The sequence below is a fragment of the Aspergillus homomorphus genome (genome assembly GCF_003184865.1).
Source record: "Aspergillus homomorphus CBS 101889 unplaced genomic scaffold BO97scaffold_3, whole genome shotgun sequence".
In the NCBI taxonomy this organism is placed as follows: Eukaryota; Fungi; Ascomycota; class Eurotiomycetes; order Eurotiales; family Aspergillaceae; genus Aspergillus; species Aspergillus homomorphus.
The window spans coordinates 1,090,323-1,114,250 of NW_020291889.1; the positions used below are offsets into that span (position 1 = coordinate 1,090,323).

At 27.8% G+C, this 23,928-nt stretch overlaps 6 protein-coding genes across 6 annotated transcripts; 3 read left to right on the forward strand and 3 right to left on the reverse strand.

Annotated features, from left to right (window-relative positions):
- The first annotated feature begins 13,703 nt into the window (after positions 1-13,703).
- Positions 13,704-14,701, forward strand: BO97DRAFT_475320 (monothiol glutaredoxin GRX5). Its single transcript, XM_025700394.1, has 3 exons — positions 13,704-13,825; positions 13,889-14,168; positions 14,254-14,701. Exons 1-3 carry the CDS (start codon positions 13,799-13,801, stop codon positions 14,403-14,405), a joined length of 459 nt encoding a protein of 152 aa, XP_025555712.1. The 5' UTR covers positions 13,704-13,798; the 3' UTR covers positions 14,406-14,701.
- BO97DRAFT_456205 (ethanolamine-phosphate cytidylyltransferase) lies at positions 14,343-16,312 on the reverse strand (the record flags this gene model as incomplete). The annotated part of the gene is made up of 3 exons (XM_025699155.1): positions 14,343-15,107; positions 15,175-15,949; positions 16,011-16,312. 3 exons carry the CDS (start codon positions 16,310-16,312, stop codon positions 14,790-14,792), a joined length of 1,395 nt encoding a protein of 464 aa, XP_025555713.1. The 3' UTR covers positions 14,343-14,789.
- A 993-nt stretch (positions 16,313-17,305) lies between these two features.
- BO97DRAFT_440311 (putative mitochondrial protein sorting (Msf1)) lies at positions 17,306-18,631 on the reverse strand. Its single transcript, XM_025698064.1, has 2 exons — positions 18,177-18,631; positions 17,306-18,104 (listed from the first exon to the last, which is right to left on the reverse strand). The coding sequence occupies exons 1-2, from the start codon at positions 18,327-18,329 to the stop codon at positions 17,691-17,693; spliced, it is 567 nt and encodes a 188-aa protein (XP_025555714.1). The 5' UTR covers positions 18,330-18,631; the 3' UTR covers positions 17,306-17,690.
- An 809-nt stretch (positions 18,632-19,440) lies between these two features.
- On the forward strand, positions 19,441-20,528 carry BO97DRAFT_138685 (thioredoxin peroxidase DOT5). The gene is made up of 3 exons (XM_025690086.1): positions 19,441-19,864; positions 20,036-20,394; positions 20,463-20,528. Exons 1-2 carry the CDS (start codon positions 19,570-19,572, stop codon positions 20,341-20,343), a joined length of 603 nt encoding a protein of 200 aa, XP_025555715.1. The 5' UTR covers positions 19,441-19,569; the 3' UTR covers positions 20,344-20,394; positions 20,463-20,528.
- A 317-nt stretch (positions 20,529-20,845) lies between these two features.
- BO97DRAFT_402951 (putative NADH-ubiquinone oxidoreductase 21 kDa subunit) lies at positions 20,846-21,924 on the forward strand. Its single transcript, XM_025694628.1, has 3 exons — positions 20,846-21,022; positions 21,078-21,571; positions 21,623-21,924. Exons 1-3 carry the CDS (start codon positions 20,963-20,965, stop codon positions 21,645-21,647), a joined length of 579 nt encoding a protein of 192 aa, XP_025555716.1. The 5' UTR covers positions 20,846-20,962; the 3' UTR covers positions 21,648-21,924.
- BO97DRAFT_402952 (DUF1761 domain-containing protein) lies at positions 21,825-23,212 on the reverse strand. The gene is made up of 3 exons (XM_025694629.1): positions 22,859-23,212; positions 22,484-22,788; positions 21,825-22,410 (listed from the first exon to the last, which is right to left on the reverse strand). The coding sequence occupies exons 1-3, from the start codon at positions 22,872-22,874 to the stop codon at positions 22,276-22,278; spliced, it is 456 nt and encodes a 151-aa protein (XP_025555717.1). The 5' UTR covers positions 22,875-23,212; the 3' UTR covers positions 21,825-22,275.
- Between the last annotated feature and the right edge of the window lie 716 nt (positions 23,213-23,928).

Here is a 23,928-nt window from a genome sequence, read left to right on the forward strand (position 1 = left end):
GGTGGGATTCTTTAATCTTCAGAGGTATAGATCTACTTAACTATATCTTTACTATTCAAAACTATAATATATCTATCTTCTTCTAATATTACTTTATATATATATTTACTAGAAAAGTATATAGTAGTAATAAAAAAATTAGTATTTATAAGATTAGCTAATATCTTATCCAGTAACTTAGCTAATAAACTAATTAATAACTTAATTTAATTAAGTAAAGTACTAGAAATAATTATAATTATTTTTACTACTATAAAGTTATTATATAATCAAATTAAAAAAGTATGTTCTTTTAATTTATATATTTTAGAAAGTAGTCTTTAAGCTTTATATACTTATAAAAATTAATATTAGTTTAGTTTTTCTTATACTTATTTTTATCTTCTAAACATATAACCTTATAAATATACTAAATAAATTATCTAATCTAGTATTAAGTATTTTTCTAAAGTATTTTATTCTAGATTATAATCTAGATTTATTTTATAGTTTTCTTATTATATATAATATTTCTTAAAATTATATACTATTTAAAATATTATTAAATAATTTTGATTATATTAAGATTTAAAAAGCTTCTAGACTAATTTTAAAAACTATTTAATATTATATTAGTTGAATATAATTTTCTAAAAATAATAATAATAAACCAGCACTCTATTCATAGAAATAATTATTTTTAAATATTAAATTATATAGTTTTTAGTAAGGAAAATAAATTTAAATTTAAGGATTTTATAATATTTAAAATTAATAGTAACTTTGATATAAGAAATTAGATATATTTTATAATGTTAATATTAATTAATTTTATTTTTAGAAGATTTCTCTAGTTTACTATTTTTCTTATTTAAGTTTAAAATAATATTTCTCTAGATATTTTACTTATATAAAACTTTATTTAAATAAGTAAAATATTCAAGTTCTGTTTAATTTTTTTAAGAGACTTAATTATTAAAATTAAAGTTTTAATATTTTATTTAAAAATCTTTTATCATTAGTTATTTCTAGTTTCTGAATATAAATTAAACTTTGTTATTATATATAAAATAAATCCATACTACAAAACCTAATTTTTTCAAAGATAATATATAACAAATCTTAGCTTAACTAAGGATGTTACTAATCTGTCTAGCTGTAGCAATCAAGCAGGTTGGGTGAGTTTCAGGTAATCATATAATAACTTATTCAAACTCTGAGTTTCAGCTAACCAGAGTTTAACTTAGTTTAAAACTCAAGGTTAAATAATCTAGTTTACTTAATAAGTTTTACTAAATTTTTAAAATAAATAAACTACCTTAATTAGACTTAATCTTAATTAAAAATAGTTAATTTAATATTTTTTTATTTTCTCTAATACTTAACTTAGTATTGATAAATCTTTTCTTAATTAAATATATATATTTAATTCTAATTTAATGTAAGTTAATAACTAGCCTAACTAGGAAGATAAATACTTAAAGAATTATTAATAAATATATTTTTATATATTAAATATAATTTTTAATTATGCTTTTTAGTGATATTAATAATTAATAGAGTTATAAAAAGAAAAGTATTTATTTTAATTTAATATATAATATAGATTTAATTTAATAAATAGATTAAATATCATATATAATAGTTATATAATACTATAATAAAATATAAATATAATTAATTTATCAAATTAAGAATACCTAGCTGAGTAAACTAAGAGTTAATAAAAACCTATTTATTAAGTAGTTAAGCAGGACTTGACTTACTTAATAAGTAAGCTGAGCTAGATGAATCTTGAGTGATTGAACTAGTTCTGCCATATCTAATTCTGTCTTCTATTCTGTCTTTCTACTATTTTCTATACTATTCTTAGAGTGGCTTAACCTGATTATTATATCTTAACCTTAATCTAACCTTAACCTAGTAGTTAGGCCAAGATATAAGAATCAGATTAACTGCTGATATAATATTTAACTATAATTAATTAATATATTTAAACTAGATAAGATTAAGAAGAATCAAGTATAAATTAAACTAAATTAAATAAAAATAAAATAGAATTAAATAAAAAATTAGATAAAAATATTTTATTATTTTATATTATTTTCTTAAATAAATTTAGTTACTAAGAAATTTAACCTATTAATTAATTATTAATTAATTTAAATAGGGTTATATTTTTATATCTAATTATTAACTTATAGTCAGGTATAGAAGTTTTGAATCATCTAACTTAATCTAGCTATTAGCTACTTTAACTATTCTAATAAAAGACTTCTTAAATCTTTAAATTTTAATTATTTTTAAGATTTCTTTCTAAATTAATGTTCTTATTTATTTATTTCTTAACTTTATTATTAATGACTATATTTTATAATATCATATTCTACCTGTTATAATATATATATTATGATAATAAAGTTTATATTAATTGAATTTATTATTTTATATATTTCGATTTTTATATTTATTTATTTCTTTTCTTATTATCTATTAGATTTTTTGTATTAATTCTTTTTTCTTTTACTTAACTAATTATATAGTTTTTATATTAATGTATTAATATATTATTTCTAATTTTATTTATTATATATATTTTTATTATCTATAAAATATTTAATCTTTTAATCTTAATTTATTATCTTTATTTCTAATTCTAATTTATTTATTTGATTTACTATATTATTAAGAATTTTACATCAGTATATTACTTTAAAATCTGATATCATTTATATTATTTTCTTTTTTTTATAAATTTTTTTATCTTATATTAAATATTTATTATATCTTAGTTCTATTAATCTACAATTTACTATATTTATTTATTAATTATATTTTATATTATTAGTTCTTAATATAGTCTTCATATTCTTAATTAACTGTTTAAATAATCCTAGAATTAATTTATTAATTTATTAATTATTATATATCTAATCTCTAGTTCTTTTAAAAATATCTCTTTCAAAAATATCTTAATATTGATTTATTATGAAAAATTAAAAAATTCTAAAAGCTTTATATTTATTATTTTTTAAAATATTAATTAGTTTATATTAAATTAAAATCTTAATTTTTATTAGATTTATGAATTATTTATATATATCTAAACTATACTTTGATTAATCATTAAATTTAAATATTTAATAATCAGTTAAATCTGTTTAATAAGTTAAGATAACTATTACAATATATTTATTTGAAAATTCTAATCATATTAAAATAATTAATTATATTTATATTATAATTAGTAATATCTACTTCTATATCTTATTTTATATTATTTAGAGAATTATATTATTTTAATTATATTAATTTTAAATTATTTTTTACTAGAACTAGTTAAGTTTATTATTTGAAATAATATAATATTAGTATTATCAATTTAAATATATTTTATATTATTTAGTATTCTAATATTCTAATTAGTTTATTTATTAATTAGATATTCTAAATATTACTTACTAGTTTTATTTTTTTATTTTAATTATATATTTATATTTTTCTTTAATTTTCTATATTATTTTACTTTCTAGAATCTAGTTTAAATTTAATAATTTTTCTTTATTTATAATTATATTAATTAATCAATATTTAAATTTTATAAGAAGTAGTTTTAAGAGTTTATAATATATACTAAATCTTATAAAAATATTTTAATTTATTAATATTTTTATATTTTTGTTTTTCTTTATAAATATCAATATTACTTATAAATATAATATTATTAAACTAATTAAATATAGTAAAGTTAAGTTATTCAATAAGATTTCTAAATAATTCTAGTTAATTACAATAAATTATACTAAATTTTAAATTAAGTAATAAATACTAATATTTTATTTAATAATAATTTACTTAGTAATAATAATAATTTTTATTATATTAAAAACTATTCTAAATATTATATATATTCTTGGAATTTTAATATAAATAATTTAAACTTTTATTATATATAAAATCTTAAGTTTAAAGAAATTAATTAATTTTATTGTAATTTATTATTATATTAAGTTATAAAATAAACTTAAAAAAATATATTATAGAAATATAATAAATCTTATGAATTATATTTCTAATAGTATTTGATATTATAAAGAATTTATAGTTGAATTAAAGTTATAAATATATATATAATATAGTCTTTATATAATATATTATTAATTTTATTAAGTAGGAAAAATATTCTATAACTAGTATATTATTAAATAATAAATAAATTAATAAATTGATGAGGTATTTTAAATTAAATTTTTAGATAATAATAATAAATTGAGTATTTTATTTAACAGAAAATAAATAATATATAGATTAATAAATATAATAATTAATCTATTTCAATAAAAATTTATAATTAATAAATTTTTTAAATAATTTAATTATTAATATCATAAGTAAGAATTTCTTATTTCTATTACTAAATCTTAAAAATACTATAAATTTAGATTTTAAAAAGTTTATAAATCTTATATTTATTAAAAACTTAATAAATCTTATAAAGAGCTTTAAAAATATAATAAATCAAAAATTAAGAATTATAATTTTAGATATAATAAAAATTATAATTATTAGTTATTTTTAAATTAAAAAAAATAATTATAATCTAGATTAATAATTAAAGAAGTATAAGAAATTCTAGTAATTATAATAATAGTAATTTTAATTTTATATTTTATAATATTAAACTAAATTCTAGAACTCAATTTTTAGTTTAGTTTTAAAAAGAGATATATATAATTATAATTATTAACTTAATAATACTAGCTAAAGAATTCTATTGTAGTAAGAAATAAAATAAGAAATATTATATTTAATATTTTATATAATAACTAGAGTAGAGTAGCTAATATTTAAAAAATAGACTAAAAACTGAATATTAAATAAAGATATTTAGACTAATCAGAATCTGTATATGTTTATTTTTAATTTAAAATCTTATAAAGATATATATATATATATATATATATATTATATTTATATTATAATTCAGTACAGTTAAACTGTATTTAATATATAATTGAATAGTTTTAGATTTTTTATAATAATTCTTAACTATCTAACATTTTACTATATTAAGATTTTAATATATCAAAAAAGATTTAACTTATAATATATATATTTATCCTATAATATATATATTTATCCTATAATATATATATTTATCTTATAATATATTTATATATAAGATATTTTTATAATAATTAATTTTTATAAAATACTATAACTGTTAACTGTATTATTTAATTATTATTATTAATTTAATTTCATTATTAAGTAATCTAAATTAGAGTAGTTATATAAATAAATATATAATTAATTTAAATATTTTAAATATTTTAATTAATCTTAAATTAGAGAATATAATTATAATTAATTAAATAATAATTATTAAAACTATTAGTAATAAGATTAATAAAATTAATAAAACTAATAAAATTAAAATTATTTTTATATATCTTAAAAAAGTTATCTATTTTATATAATAATAATATCTTATTTATATTAATTAGTATATTATATAAATATTTATTTTATAATATCTAATTATAAAAGTTTATATTTTTAAAGTTATTATATTTTGTAAAATATTATTTATAGATATTATTAAATACAAATATTACAAAAATACTAAAAATAATTAATTTAAAGAATTATTATTTATGTAATATTTAATTATTCTATAATAATTATAAATATTATTATTATTTATCTTCTTAAAATTAAAATATAATTTATATAAATATTATTAAATATATTTAATACTAACTCTAAATATTAAATATAAACATATTATTATTAATTATAAATATTGAATAAATATTATTATTTAAATATATTAAAACTTTATTTTCTTTATATAGATTTATATAAAGTTTAATTATATTAATACATTTAGTTATATAATATAACTAATTATAGTATTATTATCTTAGAAAAATATCTATTTATTAAAATAATAAATAATATATTTATTTCTATAATTATTAATTATTATATCTAAATTAAAGTATATATTACTAATAAATATATTATAATATAAATTATTAAAAAATTATATAATTGAATTTAAGTATTTTATTACTCATACTAAAATACTATATTTTAAGAATATTTATATTTAATATAAATTTTAAATTTTATTATAAATATATCTTTAAAGTATCAATTTATACTACTAATCTAATTATTTATCTAAATAAAATTAATAAAATATCTTTTAAATATTAATAATAAAAAGATTCTTTTACAAATATATTTAATTATATAGTTTAGGTTTTATATTAATAAATTTACTACTAGTAATACTATTATTTTATTTAATAATATTAGATATAATAGAGATAATTTAAAAGTTTAAGATTTACTTAGCTTAATTTAGTTTTAAATAGACTAAACTTAATTAAATATAACTTAAGATTAAGTTTTAATTAATTTTTAATTTATTTAATTAGAGATACTGAGTTTATCTAAGTCTTATAAATTAAGTTTAATTTTAAATTAATTTAAAATAGAAGATAGAATATAGAGCTTAAAATATTTAAAAAAATTTGTAATATTCTAGAGATAAATAAATTTTATCTAATATTTATTATCTTAAATTAAAGTACTATAGTTTTCTAATATAAATTTATAAAAAATAAATCTTCTACTTAAGTTTAAATTTTATATATATAATATTTTAGTAATATTTTAATTATAAATCTTAAAGTTTTTTATTATTTAATTATTTATAATTAATATAAGTTCATTTCTATATCTTTATCTAAATAGAAGAAAAAAATAATCTAATAAAATTTATCCAATTTTTGAAAAATAAAATAAATATTACTAGAACTAGTTAATTAATAGATTTTATATAAATCCTTTTCTTATTTTTTATTAAATATTCTTTTTTATTTAATTTAATTTTCTTATTAATTTTATTATCTGAGTTAATATAATTATAACTTTTCTTAAATATAAGATTATCTAAAAAATATTATTAATATTTAGATTTAACTAATTAATATATAAATATTATTTTAATTTTCTAGTAATCTTAATATAACTAAAGATATTAAATATATATTTAAAGTATTTAAAAATAGATAATCTTAAATAATTAATAATTTTAATAATAATAACAAGTATCTTATATTAAGTTTAATAATTAATTTTATTCTAATATTATTAAGAAAGATTATAAAATAATTTTAATTATAAAATTAAAGGTCAAAAATCAATTTTAATTTTTCTTATAATATTATGGGATATCTTTAATTTATAAAAAATCTTTTTTAAAAATAAAATTCAATTTCTAAAATTAGAATTATTATGATATTACTTTTAAAAAATAAAAGATTATATATTTTAGATTATTTTTTAAAAATTATTTAAGAATTATTATAACTAGAATTAAGTATTAGAAATTAGATTTGATACTTTATAAATATAATAAAAGCTTTTTAAAATATATTTATATTTTAAAATCTAATTTATTTTTTTATTACTTCATTATTCTAATCTAAACAAATATAATTTTTAATTTAAGAAAAAATTATAATAATAATTTTAGAGTATTCTTAATTATAATAAATTTTATTAATATTAGATTTTTAAAATATAATATTAAAAATAATAATAAAGTTTTATATTTATAAAATTTTATTTAATAACTTATTCGGGTATTTTTAAAATACCAAAAAACCAAAATATAAATATTAAATAATTAATTAACTATTAGTTTTTGGAAAATAATAAAATTATCATAAAATTATAAATTAAATAATTTATATGATTTAATATTATTATTTTTATTTTTTATATATTAGTTAATAGTAATTTTTATTTATTAAATATAATAAAATATAATATATATTGAATTTTATTATATTATATAATCTTAATATAGATTAAGATTATAAAAATTTAAATTCAGTTTTTTAATATAGTATATTTCAATAAATTAGTATTTATAAATTTAAAAATTCTCTTAATCTAGAAAGATAATATTATTAGAAGAATATTATGATTAAAATTGAAATATGTTTCTTAATAATTATATTTAATACTTTTTATACTTAAAAATATCTAATAAGTATAAAAGAAACTGACTAGTAAAAAAAATTTAAAAAAATTTAAAAAAATTTATAAATATAAAGATAATATCTAGTAATTATAAAATCTAATATTATTTTTATTTGATTTAAGCTAAAATATACTTATAAATTTTATAACATATATCTAATATCTTTCTTAATAATTAATATAAAAAGACTTAGATCCTAAAATAATATTATATAAATAATATCAATTTTTAGAATTAGATATAATAATTAAGTAGATTAGATTACTTTTAAATAATTATATAATAATTTGTTCAAATTTTAATTTCTAGTTAACTAGAGTAGAGTAGCTTAATCTAATTATTATATTTTAATCTTAATCTAATCTTAATCTAGTAATTAGAATAAAAATACAAAAATCAGATTGATTATAAATATAATAGTTAACTATAATTAATTATTTATATTTAAACTAGTTTAAAAACAGCTAACCTGGATAGAAACCAGATAGAATTAGATAAGATTAAATAAAGATTAAATAGAAATAAAAAGAAATAATTTATTTATATTTATTATCTTTTCAAGTAAGCCTAGTTACTAAGAAATTTAATCTATAAATTAATTATTAGTTAATCTAGTTAGAAATATATATTTCTTATATCTAATTTTTAACCTATAGTCAGGTATAAGAATTTTGATTAACCTAACCTAATCTGGCTGTCAACTACTCTAAACCAGAGTTTAACTTAATTTATAATTTCAGATTAAGTAGTCCAGCTTACTTAATAAGTATTATTAGACTTTTAGAATAAATAAATCTCCTTATTAAATTTAATTTTAAAACTAATTAATTTAATACTTTTCTATTTACTTTTATATTTAATTTAATATTAATAAATGTTTTAATATATATCTTAAAGTCTAGTTTAATTTAAGTTAGTAACTAACCTTGTTAAGAAGATAAATATTTTAAAAAGATTATTAAATATATATTTTTATACTAAATTATATTCTTTATTTAATTTTTAATTATATTAAGAATTAGTAGAGTTATTAAAAAAGTATTTATTTTAATTTAATATATTAGATAAATTAAATATATAAATTAAGTATCCTATATAATAGCTGTATAATATTATCATAAAATAAAAATATAGCTAATATATTAAATTAAGAATATATAGTTAAGTAAACTAAGGACTAACTAAAATTTATTTTATAAATCTTATTGAATTAAGTTCAGCCTACTTAAGGCTCAGCTGAGCTGAGTAAGCCTTGAGCTTTTAGACTGGCTCTGTCATATCTACTTAGTATTAATATAAATATTAAAAAATCTAAAAATTTGATTTTTATATATTACTAAATTTAACCTACTATATCTTATTTTAGAGATATAAATAAATTTTATAACTATTAATAGTAGTTGTAGATAATAAAATAAGAATATTATTAGAATTAAAATGAATTACTATATAGAATTTAGTAAATTATTATTATCTTTTTAGATTAGATTTTTTATAAGAATATCTTATATTCTATAATTAAGGACTATTTTATTAGTATTATTCTTTAAAATGAAAAATTATAGTAAGGTTTTTATAAAAAGATATTATATACATTGAATATTAATAATACTATACTTAATATTAGGAATTATATTTATATAAGTATTAAGATTTTATTAACTGTATTTATTTTAAGGAGTTAAATTAAAATAAAGAGTAAAACTCTAATTTTATTTAATTCTCTGAATTAATTTCTTTAACCTATAATTTTTAAATTTAATTAGATTTCTTAATTTTTCTAAAATATTAATTTATAAGATATTAGTAGTGTTATATAAATGATAATATAATTATTTTTAAATCAAATAATAAATATAAAGTCTTAGAAAGTATAGTATCTCTTTATTAAAATAGAATTATTTTTATAATATATTTAAATCTTTTTATTCTTACTTTTATTTTTACTATTAAAAATATAGATTTTAATAATGATTAATAATCAATATTATCTTATTATATTTTTATAAAATTAATAAATAAATTTTATAATATATTAATTAAAATCAGGAAATAATTTAATAAGAAATTTTGTATTCTTTTTATTATTCTAAAAAAATACTATTCTAATATAATAAGATAAATATATAATTTATATAAATTCTGATTATTTTATTATTATATTTATTTAAATTAATTTATTGTATCTAATTTAAATATGGCAGTGTTTCATAATAAAAAAGGTTATCTAAAAAAATAATAATTAATTAATAAGTTTTTTCCATAAGAAATAATTTTTTAAAGTATTAGTACTATCTTTATTAGTAGGTAATATTTATAATTTTATAATTTTAAAGAACTTTTAATAATTAATATTAAATTTAAAAAATATCTTTTAAAATTTATAATTTAATTATAAAATTATTTCTATTACTTCTAAATATTGAAGATTAATTTAAAATAAAAAATATCTTTAATCTTAATCTAATTTTGAATTATATAAAAGTAATAAAATCTTCTATTAATAATTTAATATAAAATTAAGATTATATTATTAAATCTTTTATTTTAATTTAGTACTTTACTATTATAATTATTAATAATTCTAAAATCTATTAATAATATTCTATATTACAATAAGGTTTTCTATCAAAAAATTATAAGTAATTAAAGTATTTCTAATTCTAAATTATTTTTAGAATATAATTATTAAAATTATATTCTATACTCTTCTTTTATAAGTAGTTAAAAAGAAAAAAAATAGAATTTTAAAAAAAAGATTAATCAAGTATAGATTTAAAATACTAGTATTATACAATTATAGTTTAATTTTTATTTTTCTAAAGTATAGTAAAACCCAGATATTTAAAATATCGATTCTATTAAATTATTAATATTATAACTATTTGTCAGATATACAGCCCTACTTAGTCTAAACTAGTTTAATAGACCAGCTGAATTATTCTTTCCTTAATAAGCTTCATAAATCATACCACCCAGATGGCATAATCTACTCCTGACTACTCATCCCTGAACTAACCCACTTCTTAATCAGGAAATAATTAATAATCTGATTAAGGTGTAAAAAAGGTTTATTTTCTTATTATTCTCTTAATTAGTTTAATTATTCAAATTATTATATATTAAACTCACTATCTTATTTATTTTATTGATTTATTGTTTCTTTATCACATTTATTATTTTTTATATATCTTTTACTTCTACCTTACCTTTACCTCACTTTCTTACTATATTTCTATATAAAAGTGAGAGATAAGTAAAGTTAATCAGAAATATATATCAGAACTTCTTTATATTAAAGACTATTTTATAACTAAAATATAAGTATTCTGTTATAAAAACTACTTAGTTATATAGAATAGAGTAGCTTAATCTTACTATTATATCTTAATCTTAATTTAATTATAATTTAGTAATTAGATTAAGATATAAAATCAGATTAATTATAAATATAATAATTAATTATAATTAATTATTATACCTTAATTAAATAAAATTAGATAGAATTAAATAAAAATTAAGTAGAATAAAGTGGAAATTAGATAGAAATATTCTATTATTTTATACTATTTTTTTAAATAAATCTAATTATTAAGAAATTTAATCTATAGATTAATTATTTATTAAACTAGATAAAAATATATATTTTTTATATTTAATTATTAATCTATAGTCAGGTATAAAAATTTTGATTAACCTAACCTAACCTGGCTATTAGCCACTCTAATATGGATTACCCATGATAATAATATATATAGAAATTTTAAAATATTTCCTAGTATCTCCAGATACTTAAGCTTCTATAGTATTAATTAAATAATATAACTACTTTATTATTAAGAATAATATTTTTAAAATTATTTAGAGTCTAGTTATATAGAATAAAATATAATTTCAAATAATTATTTCTAGAATAAAACCCAGCTTAATAATTAATTTAATTGATTTTAAATAATAGATATAGAGAATCTTATATATAAATAAAAAACTAATTAATATTTTAAAAATTAATATTTATAAGGACTAAGGGGTGAAATAGTATAATAAATAAATATTCTTTATAAGAGTTAAAGGTAGTATTATCTTATCTTAAAGTATTATTACTAGTTTCCTATTCTTATAAGTAGCTGCTACTTATATAATAGTTATAATTACTGTAAGGACTAATATCCTTACAACCTTCGCGATAAGCTTATTGTGAAGGAACATCAACTACCCCTGCAAGAATAAGATAAGAGATCATATGAGAGACTAGGCAAGTAGCCGCAACCACCACACAAGTAGCAGCTACCCGTGAGAATAGGAAACCAGTGATAATACTTTAAGATAATATAACACCACCTTTGACTCTTACAAGGGATATTCATTCATCATACTATTTCACCCCTTAGTCCTTATAATTACTTACCTAGTCTCTTATATAATCTCTTATCTTATTCTTATAGAAGTAGTTAATATTTCTTTATAATAAGCTTATTATAAAGGTTGTAAGAATATTAGTCCTTACAATATTTTATATAATTTTTTATATTTAACCCTGTTTTCTCTAATTTTTATAATAATAATTTACTTTATAAAATTAGAGATCTGAATATAACTGGAATAATAAATACTTTAATATATTTAATATAAATTCTTAAATAAATATTAAGATTAAAGTTTTATTTATATATTTTCTAATTAAAATATTTAAAAGTATTTTAGTAAATATTTATTTAAATTTTAATATCACTAATATTAATTTCTATATAATATAAAGTTAATATCTGGATTTAAATTCTTATAATATAACATTAACTCTTTATTCTATCTAGACTAGTATACTAAATTATTAAGAAAGGTCTAGATATAAATATCTTAAAGCTATAGAAATCTTTTTTTTATTAAGATCTATAAAACTATTAAAATAATATATTATAAATTAATATAATAATCTTTTATATAGATTAGTATAAGATGTAATAATACTAGATTACTAGTATATATAACTATGTAATACCAAGCTCTGAAGACTAAAGAATTCCACCTCTGTACTTTAAGGATACTTTAAAAGTACCTGCCAAGAGAAAAGTTCAGTGTATCATGAATGCTTCACCGCTTACGCGGCAGAATTTGGTTCTATGTTGAACTTTTTTTTGGACCACACTGAGCTGGCACCTGTTTGCAGTAACTAAGTTACTAATGTAATTGGTAAGCAAGTGGTTCATATAGGTGAGTAGCCCAACTCTGTATTTCTTATAAAATAGTTATTATTTAAAGCTGAATATCTTAATAAACATAATACTTAAGATTATAAAACTTAAATATATATTAATTAAGTATATTTTCTATTTATAGTATTATTTCTAAAGACTAAAGAATTATATTTTATAAAATATTTAAAATCTATATTAAATTATAAAAAATACTGAAAATATATATATATTTAGATAATTAAAATATATATTAGGTTTTCTCTAGGTTATACTAGATAATCATAGTAATATTAAGCTTAATCCTAAGTTTTATAAGAAATCTATAAGAAATAGTTGAGATATTTAGCTTTTAATAATAGCTATTTTATATGGAATACGGAGCTGGGCTACTCGCCTATATGGACCACTCGCTTACCGATTACGTTAAGTAGAAGGTAGCTTAGTGAGCATGCTTAACCGGAGCAGAAGTTCTCCGCAAAATCGGTATGCTCTTAGGCCGTTCTCAACTACAGCCAGTGTGCAGATACTGTATGCTGTTATCAACTATCTAGATACAACCATGTTCTCTCGCATTCTACCTTCTACCGTGAGTCATAATAGTCTGGCTCTAGCTACCTCACGAGACTTACAGCAAGATATGATCTCCTAGGCATTCCGGCCACTCGCCCGCCCATCCTACTTCACTCAGCCTCGCTTGCCAGGCTCACATTTATCGTTTTTTCTTAATGCCCGTCTGTTGTCATCAGAAACTCGGACTGCTATCGATAAAGCAGTCGCTTCTGCACCAGTTGTTCTCTTCATGAAGGGCACTCCGGAGACTCCTCAATGCGGTTTCTCACGGGCCAGTATACAGATTCTAGGTCTGCAAGGCGTCGATCCCAAGAAGTTTGTCGCCTTCAATGTTCTAGAGGATCCAGAGCTGCGTCAGGGTATGCTCTTAACTCCGGCTGGGTGGATGTGGGTTCTGTTGTTCACATAGAGTTCGGCTAACTTCCAAATCATTTCGACCCGTAGGTATTAAAGAATATTCTGACTGGCCCACAATCCCCCAGCTTTACCTCGATAAGGAGTTCATTGGTGGCTGTGATATCCTGATGTCAACGCACCAGAACGGGGAGCTCGCCAAAATGCTTGAAGAAAAGGGCGTGCTCGTGGCGGCAGACTAGTCACGAGCAGATTATCTTCCTTTCCTATGATTCATTGTTGTGTGCTTTGGTCGGGCCCTAATTCTAGTCATGCAGACTGTTCGATTACCTTGTTACTGGAAAGGACAAAAAGAATGCAATCTATTGGTCTATTGCTGCACCTATACACTCGCCGAGAAAGATTGGAACACCAACATCCATGGGAGTTTCCCGAGTGGGGAATCACCTTCGGAACGATTTTCCCTGTACCTATGGGATATGTGTATAAAGTATCACAAGCCAGAAATGGCCGGATTACAGTTCGAATTCCAGATCCCATATTTTGTTTATTCATAATGCGCGTCTGCCAACCACCGGCACTGATCCAATGTCTTGAAATAAACTATGGTGGATGCCACCCGCGATTCATGCTATACTTTCCTCTTTCGATTTGGCTAAACCCTCGATAACGCCTTTTTCCACTTTAGCACGTTGTCTCGCCTCGTATGCGTCTCTACTCTTCAAAATTCTGTCGACGATTTCACCAGCATTGACGTGCTGATAGGCATGGCTCGGAGTTTCCTTGAAAATACCCATCTTCTTTGGGGCAATATAGGGATCATAGGTTAGAGGTATGAACGTCGTGGGACCATGGTAAACTGCATCTGGTACACCCAGAGGCATTGCTTCCAGATATGGCTGGCTCGGGGAGAAGGGAGCCGAAAATACGGCAGCATGAATGTACTAGGAGGGAAGGGTTAGCATGGTAAGGATAAGTTACTCCCAATCTTCGAAGCATGTTGTAACTCACGCGACACTGAAGGACACACAGTCCACGCTCAAAAATATTCATGATGGGGTAATTGAGTCCTTTCCAGTAATTTATGACGTCATCGTCATGGATGCCAGCAACAACAAACGCCGGCTCATAATCTTCGCCATGGTCCTTAATTCTCTTTTCCCTGGCTTCATAGTCATACCAATGGCGGCGGTGGCCTTCGAGTTTTTCTGAATCGAGGACTTGGCGCAGAAATTCAATATGACCCGAGGAAAATAAATCAAAACCCCCATCCACATACACAATACGTTGCCCCGGCCTCGGTAGCTTTCCCCCAACAATCTGTTCAAAAGATCCGGGCTCTTCAGTTGTATTTCCTAGCTTGGCGGAGCTGGAGCCATTCCACACCCAGACACAGGGGCCTGGTTGTAGACCGGTCTCATCAGTTGCGTAGTCACGGATTCTCTGGAGCAGATTCTCGGCAGATTGTGTGCGTTCCTGTTCGCTGCCAGAGCCTTCTTTGCCATTGATCATACCCTTCACACTTCTGACGAAGTGCCCTTTGGTACAGAGAAGCATACGCCCAACAAGGTCTGTTGTTGATATTCCTGGTGTTCTTTTAACCACTCGGAAGCGGCCTGCAGCCTTCACATAACGATAGCAGTCTTCACCGTTGCTGTCGGAGGTTATGTCATCACCATGCACGACATACTTGCATCCATAATGTGACACCCAAGGCAGGAAGGTCACGTAAGGGGCCGATGGAACACAGCGAGTTACCCATCGGCACGCTTCTACTGCAGCTACTCTGAGTCAAGATCAGCCACACCTTGCAATGAACTTGATTGTCTTCACAGAAATCAACGTACCTCTCCTCCAATCTCATCACAGTTGGACCCTTGTTCTCAAGGATCGCCTCGTCGGAATGTACGCCGACATAAAGTTCTCTGCCTAATTTACGGGCCTGCAGCATGGCACCAGCGTGTCCTAGGACACAAGACTCAGCTTTCAAGAACAGGCCAAAGAGAAAGAAGATTCGACCCCCACCGTGATGACTAAAATCAAAACACCCATCTACCCAGATACGATCCTCTGAGATGGGTAGGTCGTCCTGAGGATCAGCTGGCCATCTGCCAGGGGGTGGAACTATGTCTTCGGCTGATGCACTCATGTTAAAGAGGTCCGTAACGTTTTTTGGAGGAGACGCGACGACGGGAAAGGTGAATGGAATCGAGACGACCAGAGATAATTGAACCAGTTATGGTCCTTATCCAAGAAGTCCGAGACTCAATGAAGAAAGAAAAGAAAAGAAAAGAAAAGAGGCAATGGACGTTCCCTAGTGACGGTGAAGCAGTATTGAGGGGTAAGAGGGTGCGTCGAAAGAGGAGCTAGTTATTGGGCCTAAGCGCGGGTATAGTGGACGGGCGGAGTATAGCCTTACTGAGTAGTCTCAGGTCTGGTAACTTAGTATGAGAAGGCGTTGTTAGGTGATTATGAGAATGTTGGTGTATATGGTTCCTGCACGTGTGTATGTACAGTATGCGGTGAAATCATGTGGCCCTGTTTGGCCTCCCTGATTTCCTCGTTCTCTCAAGGGTTTGAGCTTTGATAACTGGAAATGTACATTCAAATCAGTATTTGGTAATACCTTGGACATGCCAGGAGGGGAGGGGGTTAAAGTCAACACGAGTACAAGATACAAGGAGCTCCCATTTAGGCTTTGATCTTGGCCGTGGTAGATTTGGGAAAGTGTATTCGAGACCCGAGACATTGTGTCAAGAACTTAGAGCCATGAAATCAGTGTTTATCTTTGTTCCAACAGTCACTTCCAGCTGATCCAAACTCACCGCTACAGAATACATGCTAAGTGCACGTGACCTTGTCGCCCCAACGACAAATCGTACCTGGAGTCACAAGTTCAGTTGCTATTCGGATTTTCAGGATAAGCAGGATCTCACGGCACGCTTGTAGTATGGTGTATTGCATAATTGACAGACGCAAAAAGTCCGTGGCAGCATTTCAGCAGTCATTGGGTTTCGGGCAGTTGCCGGGCCTATCTGGCAACGTCTTGAGTATATGTTGATGTGAAAGCAAGAAGGCGGCTATTAGAGTCATTGACTAAAAAAGAGCTGGCTTTGTACATTATGGTGTCACGGTATATTATGACATGGATAAGCTTATATTCAGATCAATTATAATACAAAGATACGACCCTGCAGCAGGGTGGACAACCAGGGTGTAGTAGGAGACAAGATATGAAGCCGAAATTCTAGTACTTTTGTGCTGGGGACATGCCTCATCAAGCCGTAAATGCTCGTTTAGCTAAAACAAGCGTTTGAGCTGAATCCAAATACCTCAAACTCTGAGTGAAACGGAGATTTGAAATGTAAAGTCGATAGGTGGAATCGAGAAATGGAAAGGGAAAATCCCTGGCACCGGACGCTTATGGACACCTCGAATTGACGCCAAGTATATGCAAACGCTCAGAATATAACAATGATTGAATATGAGAAGATGGTGCGTGGGTCAAGATGAGATGATGATGAATATTAGAGTCGGTTGCTGTCGAGCTCCCGCTGTTCACTGAAAACTCGTCGACTCATTTCCAGAACGGCTTCGAATCCCTCTCGACCTCGCTTCGCGTTTTGGCTGAATCGTTCCACACTCGCCTCCTCGACTTTGTTCTTGATTTTCTGCCACCCTCCACACAGTGCAGTAATCTTCGCTTCTTGATTGAACTGTGTAGTAGAGTGTGGATCAGATGGTGAGGGCTGATAGACGACAGTTTCCCTGACGCTGAGAACGTTTGACCACGTGAGATTTGTCGAACACATCGTTACCACTTTGGAGACCGGATCAACATATGATACTTCGTAAACATGGGACGTAGCGCTGCCTCCGAATAGCGAGAGCACCCACTGAGGCACAGACTGATTGCAAGTAATCAAACGTTCGGTGCGCAACTGGAATGAGATCATGACATTAGTGATGCTGATTCTATCTGAAGCGGTTTCGAAAAGGCCATAGCCACCTACTATACCAGTGCTCGAATCCACACTCCGGGAGAGTGTGTCTACTGCCACGACATGTGTCGACTTGTCATTCCAAGGGCAGTATTTGCGCCAGTTTGCGGCTGAAACCTCCTCCCATGAGTAATCAAATGTACATGATGATGAGAAGACCTTCATGGCGGGCACCAGTGAATGTATATCAGTCTTCGACTAAAGAAATTTGAGCCGAGCTCCAAAAACTGAATGCGAAAGAGTGTAAGTTGTATGACCAAGACACGGCGGCGAAGGCAGAAGACAGATAGTAGAAAGTGGATAAGACTTTAATAAACAATCCGAACCACTACGAAGAGGTGGCGAAAGTCAATGACTACAAGGGATATATTCAAGCGCAAAAGTCTCCCCCTTTGATGATGAGATAGGGTGGAGGCGAGGCACTGGAATAACAGCGGGTGGCGACAGCTTCGCAACTTCTGGATGACTCGGGCGGTTAGGAAATCAACGGTGGAAATTTTTGCATCCGTAACTCTAGGCAGCGCCAAGGATCGGACTTTCCCGGCTTGACCAGAGGGAGAACTGCGCATGGAAAGTACCTGACTTAAACCTCATACGGCGAAGCATCATAGTCTTTGCAAGTGCAAAATATCCTACCTGTTATTGCCATTTGATTGAGTAGGCCCATGATAATCCCAAACTGATTATCTCAATTTGACAATCCAAAGAATTCGATTTTCCCATCATTATACCCTTATACTTATTTGCTCCGAGATGGCCCTACATCCCTTGTTAGGGTATATTACAGTGGCCCCGCTACTTGTCCCTTAGCAGTCTACACGACCTCGTCACAACCCAGGTATAATTCTTAGATGTGCATACATGGAGTGCCAATAGCATTTCCTTCACAAAAAGCCCACACAAAACTGGCTTTACAAATATAATGAACCACTCATATCTTTCTAATGTAGAGTTCTTAAAGTTGTTATGCATGAGGGACCTTTCAACTAGAGTTTCTGAAAGGTATCGTTCGAAACAGTCGAGAAACCAGATGAGGACAGGCTACGATATCTTCTTCAATGAGACATTGCACGAATCAAGCTTCAACTTGAAAGTCAGACGAAGTGCCAAGAGGCTTTTCGATAACATGACCTTGCGGGACTTATAAAGTCGAGAACTTCTATTGTGGTGTTTTGGTCCTTGGTGTTGTGCTGTCGCTAACCCATCCCTTACCCGTCATTGGATTAGCAACATGACAAGTATTTAAGGATACTTAGGATCTCAAAAGACCTACCAACTTGGTGGTTACTGTCTCTCCACACAAGTGCAGCGTGAACAGCAGACCATCCCCTCCAGAAGCACTTGATTTTGATACCTTGCAAAACTACCTGCAGCATTTTCCCATCAAAGGTCACGGCTCATCGAGATGGTCGAATTAAGGAAGCGGAAAGCACAACCTCTCGACACCGGACGGGAAAGCAAGCGCGTTCAGACACCCATCCCGACTTTAAAAAGAGCGCCTGAAAACATCAAGGCTAGTGCCTCTTCATCTCACAATGCTCGCCATCAAATCCCGAAAGCCGGAGAGACGCTGGACCTGAGTCATTTTGGTGGTGAATTTGAGAGCCATGATGGGAAGAAGCTTACATTGAAAGATCTTGTCGACTGTAGCAAGTCTGGAGTCGTGCTATTTACGTATCCCAGAGCCTCAACCCCTGGATGTACGTGGAATTGGCATTTGATTTTTTGATGATGGACTTCGACTTCTTTGGCAATTAGTATGCGATGCACTCATGTACCTTTTTTCTCGACTATTCAATCCCGTTTGTCCTTCTTGTTGCAGACTCACCGCATGACAGATTAGATTTTGAAGTCAACTAACAACAGGACAGGTACAAAGCAAGCCTGTTTATTTCGCGACAACCATGATTCTCTAACTGCAAGTGGTTTGTCGGTTTACGGTCTTTCGGCGGATTCTCCCAAGGCAAACACCACTTTCAAGACAAAACAGAACCTGCCATACACTCTTCTGTGCAATCCCTGCTATTCTTTGATAGCTGCTCTAGGGCTTAAGAAAATGCCCAGGGGAACACTACGCGGGGTTTTCGCTATAAACAAGCAGGGTGAAGTACTCCTACATAAAGTGGGTGGCCCGGATGCAACATTCGACGCTGCGCGACGACTTGCCGATGCTTGGTGAAAGAGTGGGAAATTTCCAGGGCTGCACCTACGCAAAGACCAATCTGCCACGGTAAGGCAGACGTCAAGATACTAGATGAATCATACCAGCAAGTGACTAATGGTCGATAATCGAAGTAGAGTATTCTATGATGTTCCTCGGTAAATGTGAATGTGCCACTTCCAAATGGATAGCGCGGCAATTTTTATGGCGTCTCTGAGTTGTAGTGCATGAAGATTCCAGTGAGCTGAGAATGCACGTTACCAGTCATTTGTTCGATAACACGTATTCTTTGCAGGTTACTGCTCCAGCTGCTCGTGCCATCATGCTAACTCAATAGAGAGCCTTTCCAGGAATTTGGCTTCCGTCTACTCTGTAAATGCAAGGTATATGCTTACAATCAGATCACAGTCGGAGATACTATTGTTCCGCCCGCAACGACTCGACCTCCGCGAAAGGCCTCCACCAGATTCACTTGCTACTGACAGCGAGCTATCGATTCCAGATTAACATTACTGACGTCGGATTCTCAAAGGTACGTTATTCGATGAAATTTGCGGCGATTGATGTCAATGCTTTGCTGTGGAGTCGATTGTGCGGTTCAAAATTTACACACTCACGGATCGAACAGGACATCATAATGGCTCGTGACATAATGAAAGCGGCCAAGTCGGCATCCAACGTGATAGCTGTTCACAAGGTTCGTCGTCCTGCGATCGCAGTGCAGTATCGAATCTGCTAATATATTTTTCCAGAAATACACTGTTCAATCAACTGGTATATGGGAGCGTATCCGCCGCCTTTTCGCCATTGACCCCGATCGCTCTACTGGCGTTCCGTTGAACTCCCAATTTCGCCTGCCGGCTCCAGGATCTCTTCCACCTTTGTCCTATGATGATCCAGTCACTATCCCCGCAGGCGACATTGCCGATAACCCTTACTGGAAGCGAGACGTGCGAAGAAATTACCCCAGGCTCAGTACGGTCAGCCAGGCAGATGCCGTTGGTCTTCTCAGCGTAGGAAGTCAAGCAGCACCCAAAGAGGTTCTAAAGCTCGGTGAAGCAGGCGAAAAGCAGCTGGTATCGATCAAAGAAGAGGGAGAGGAGCGCGGTCTCGCCGGTCTTTTCAAGAAAGACAAGGCGGGAGTCAAAGGCGTTCTGGGTGCAAATGGGTTGCCACCCTTGCCTTGCAGCTTGAATTCTTCAGCCTCCAAGTACCAGTTGGGTCATGAACATGGCTACCCTGGCGTGTAAGTTATATCTCATGTCGCAGTGTTATTAAATAACTGACGCCCTGGAAGGTACCCCTGTCGCACTTTTGTTTAAATATACTTAGGTGTAGATATGCATTATCATTCTTCAAATTCAAGTGCTATCCTGGGCTCGAATCTTCCCATGCAAATTTTACGTGCCTGTAACTCGAATATCTGATACATATATCTTGCATCCGAATGTGCTAGACAAGTTCGGAGGATGAACAACTCTCCTTTTGCGTGGGCGAGCTCATTGCTCAAAACATATATTGAACATTGTCATACGATCTACTTACCTACTACTCAATGTGCCCCAGTCAGTCAAGGTCGGTCGTTATTCAGGATTGATATGAGTGGAATAATCTTCTTGAAGATGGCTTTGGATGTCAATTGTTCTTAGTGCTTTGAATGTGTTTTCAATATCTGACGGTAATATAACTTACAATTGCAAATCTGGTGGGAAGATAAAAGCATTGTGAACCCTGTCTACCTGGGTTCTCTTCTCTCAGGCCAGCTATTCCATCACCTAAGCAATACATTTACTATATTTGGCAAAGCCGTCTTTAAGAAGCTGCGAGGACTTGAGAAGCTCCATAAGGCTCAAACAACATCATTAATTAGTCGGACAAGCATAAATCATGAATTCGATTGCCAAGTATCAACTACATATCACAAAAGAGCCTCTTTCACATTTAAATCACTCAAGCGAAAGGATTGGTACGCGTACCCCACCAAGTAAGGAACAGGCTGAGTCCGACTGTTTCGAAGACCCTGCTAACGGCGCCCACAGCAACTGTGTCGATGGGCCGCCTCTCTGTGAAGATCTGGCTGATGAACTGCAATAATAGAGGTAAATTAGATCAATGTCCATCAATTCGTAGCATGAAAAGCCATTCCTAGAAGACTTACACTTGGAGCTGCACTGGCCATGAAGACCAAGCTTCCCAGATAGGCCGCACCCTTATAGCTTAGGGTCCCGGTTGCATTGATCAATGCCGCCACGCCGTAGGTCTGTACAGCACTTCCAACTAAAGAACTACCCCAGGCCGCCGCAGCACCGGCAGTTTCTCTGGACTTGAAGAACTCTTCCTTTGAGTTGGCGGCTTGGGCTCGATGGTAGGTATCACCAAACACGGGAGCCAGGATACCAAGTGAGGCAGTGTGGGTGAAAATAGCTCCCACTGCGATCGCGGACGGCTTCACGGAGGGCAAATCTAGATATTCCAAATCAGCCAACGGCTCCAACATCACTAAAAGAATAAGTAGTGCAGGGAAGGCACCGACAGTTGAGAGTCGTCATTTTGATGGCTGAGGTTATATTCGAAAACGTCTAAAAGACCTAGGTGAAAGTTCTGCGGATTGCGATGCTAATAGTTCCACTTGATATTCGAAGGGGAAGAAGGTCGCTTTATTAATCTCTCCAGGTTCAAAGGGTCACATGCCATTGCCGTCATAATGGTAGGAAGACCGGTGACGAGATGAGCAGTGACGTCGTCATGATTTAAAGACGTAAAGACGGACGATCTGGTTGATGGGTGAGCTCCAGATTGGTCATAGTTGGTGAGACTAGGTGGCACTTGGAGAAGAGCTTCTGAGCGTGACGTCATCTAGCTTCGAAGACGAGATGGCCTGACGATGTTGGTACTGCACCATGGGTATTATATGAAAGTAAATTGGGTAACAGGAGTACCGGCTGAGAGCGAGTTACAGGCGTCATGCCGTGCGAGCGATTCAATACATCATGATTGCTACCTCGAAGTGCATATCCTACTCAGAATAGTTGATAACAGTAAGAAGGCGCAGAGGCGGGTAACTACTTGAGCATTGACAAGCACCTGTCTATCCTCTCTATTTTGCCAAGTAATAGATGCATGGATGCACTTACTGGTTTAGCTTGGTTTCTCTGCTTTTTGACATGAAGTCAACAATAATTACAGTGTAGAGATGACAATCTGAACAGCGCATGCTTAAAACTACATTGTCTAGAACTTTTCAGAGATCTTTAGCCCTGAGCTTGGCTGGTAGATAAGTTTTAATTTTTTTTTAAAAAAGACTTCTGGTTTGTAACTACATACCCTGTTGTATTGAACAAGCTAAAACCATAGGAAGATGCGATTGGTACTCACTATATAGATGATGCTACTTATATTAAACTTTTTGAAGCCCACTGTAGGATTGTGCTCAAACCCATTATATGTTCAAATTTTCTTCTTGATAATAGATATATTTGAAGGATAACTATTCTATCAAACTCAGATGAAGTATAAGGGGGGAAATGAAGGGCATCCGTAATCATTGATCAATGAATTTGAATGTAGATGCTGAATTTATAGTAGGAGGAAATTAATATGCAC

Excerpts from the sequence above, each read along its gene's own strand:
- BO97DRAFT_138685 (XM_025690086.1), top strand. The coding sequence starts at position 19,570 with ATGGTCGAATTAAGGAAGCGGAAAGCACAACCTCTCGACACCGGACGG. Across the intron at positions 19,865-20,035 it reads CAGAGCCTCAACCCCTGGAT|GTACAAAGCAAGCCTGTTTA; the intron begins GTACGTGGAATT and ends ACAACAGGACAG.
- BO97DRAFT_402951 (XM_025694628.1), top strand. The coding sequence starts at position 20,963 with ATGGCTCGTGACATAATGAAAGCGGCCAAGTCGGCATCCAACGTGATA. Across the intron at positions 21,023-21,077 it reads ACGTGATAGCTGTTCACAAG|AAATACACTGTTCAATCAAC; the intron begins GTTCGTCGTCCT and ends ATATTTTTCCAG. Across the intron at positions 21,572-21,622 it reads GAACATGGCTACCCTGGCGT|GTACCCCTGTCGCACTTTTG; the intron begins GTAAGTTATATC and ends ACGCCCTGGAAG.
- BO97DRAFT_440311 (XM_025698064.1), bottom strand. The coding sequence starts at position 18,329 with ATGAAGGTCTTCTCATCATCATGTACATTTGATTACTCATGGGAGGAG. Across the intron at positions 18,105-18,176 it reads TGGATTCGAGCACTGGTATA|TTGCGCACCGAACGTTTGAT; the intron begins GTAGGTGGCTAT and ends ATCTCATTCCAG.
- BO97DRAFT_475320 (XM_025700394.1), top strand. The coding sequence starts at position 13,799 with ATGTTCTCTCGCATTCTACCTTCTACC. Across the intron at positions 13,826-13,888 it reads CTCGCATTCTACCTTCTACC|GCATTCCGGCCACTCGCCCG; the intron begins GTGAGTCATAAT and ends ATGATCTCCTAG. Across the intron at positions 14,169-14,253 it reads GGATCCAGAGCTGCGTCAGG|GTATTAAAGAATATTCTGAC; the intron begins GTATGCTCTTAA and ends TTCGACCCGTAG.
- BO97DRAFT_402952 (XM_025694629.1), bottom strand. Across the intron at positions 22,411-22,483 it reads TGGCCAGTGCAGCTCCAAGT|TTCATCAGCCAGATCTTCAC; the intron begins GTAAGTCTTCTA and ends CTATTATTGCAG.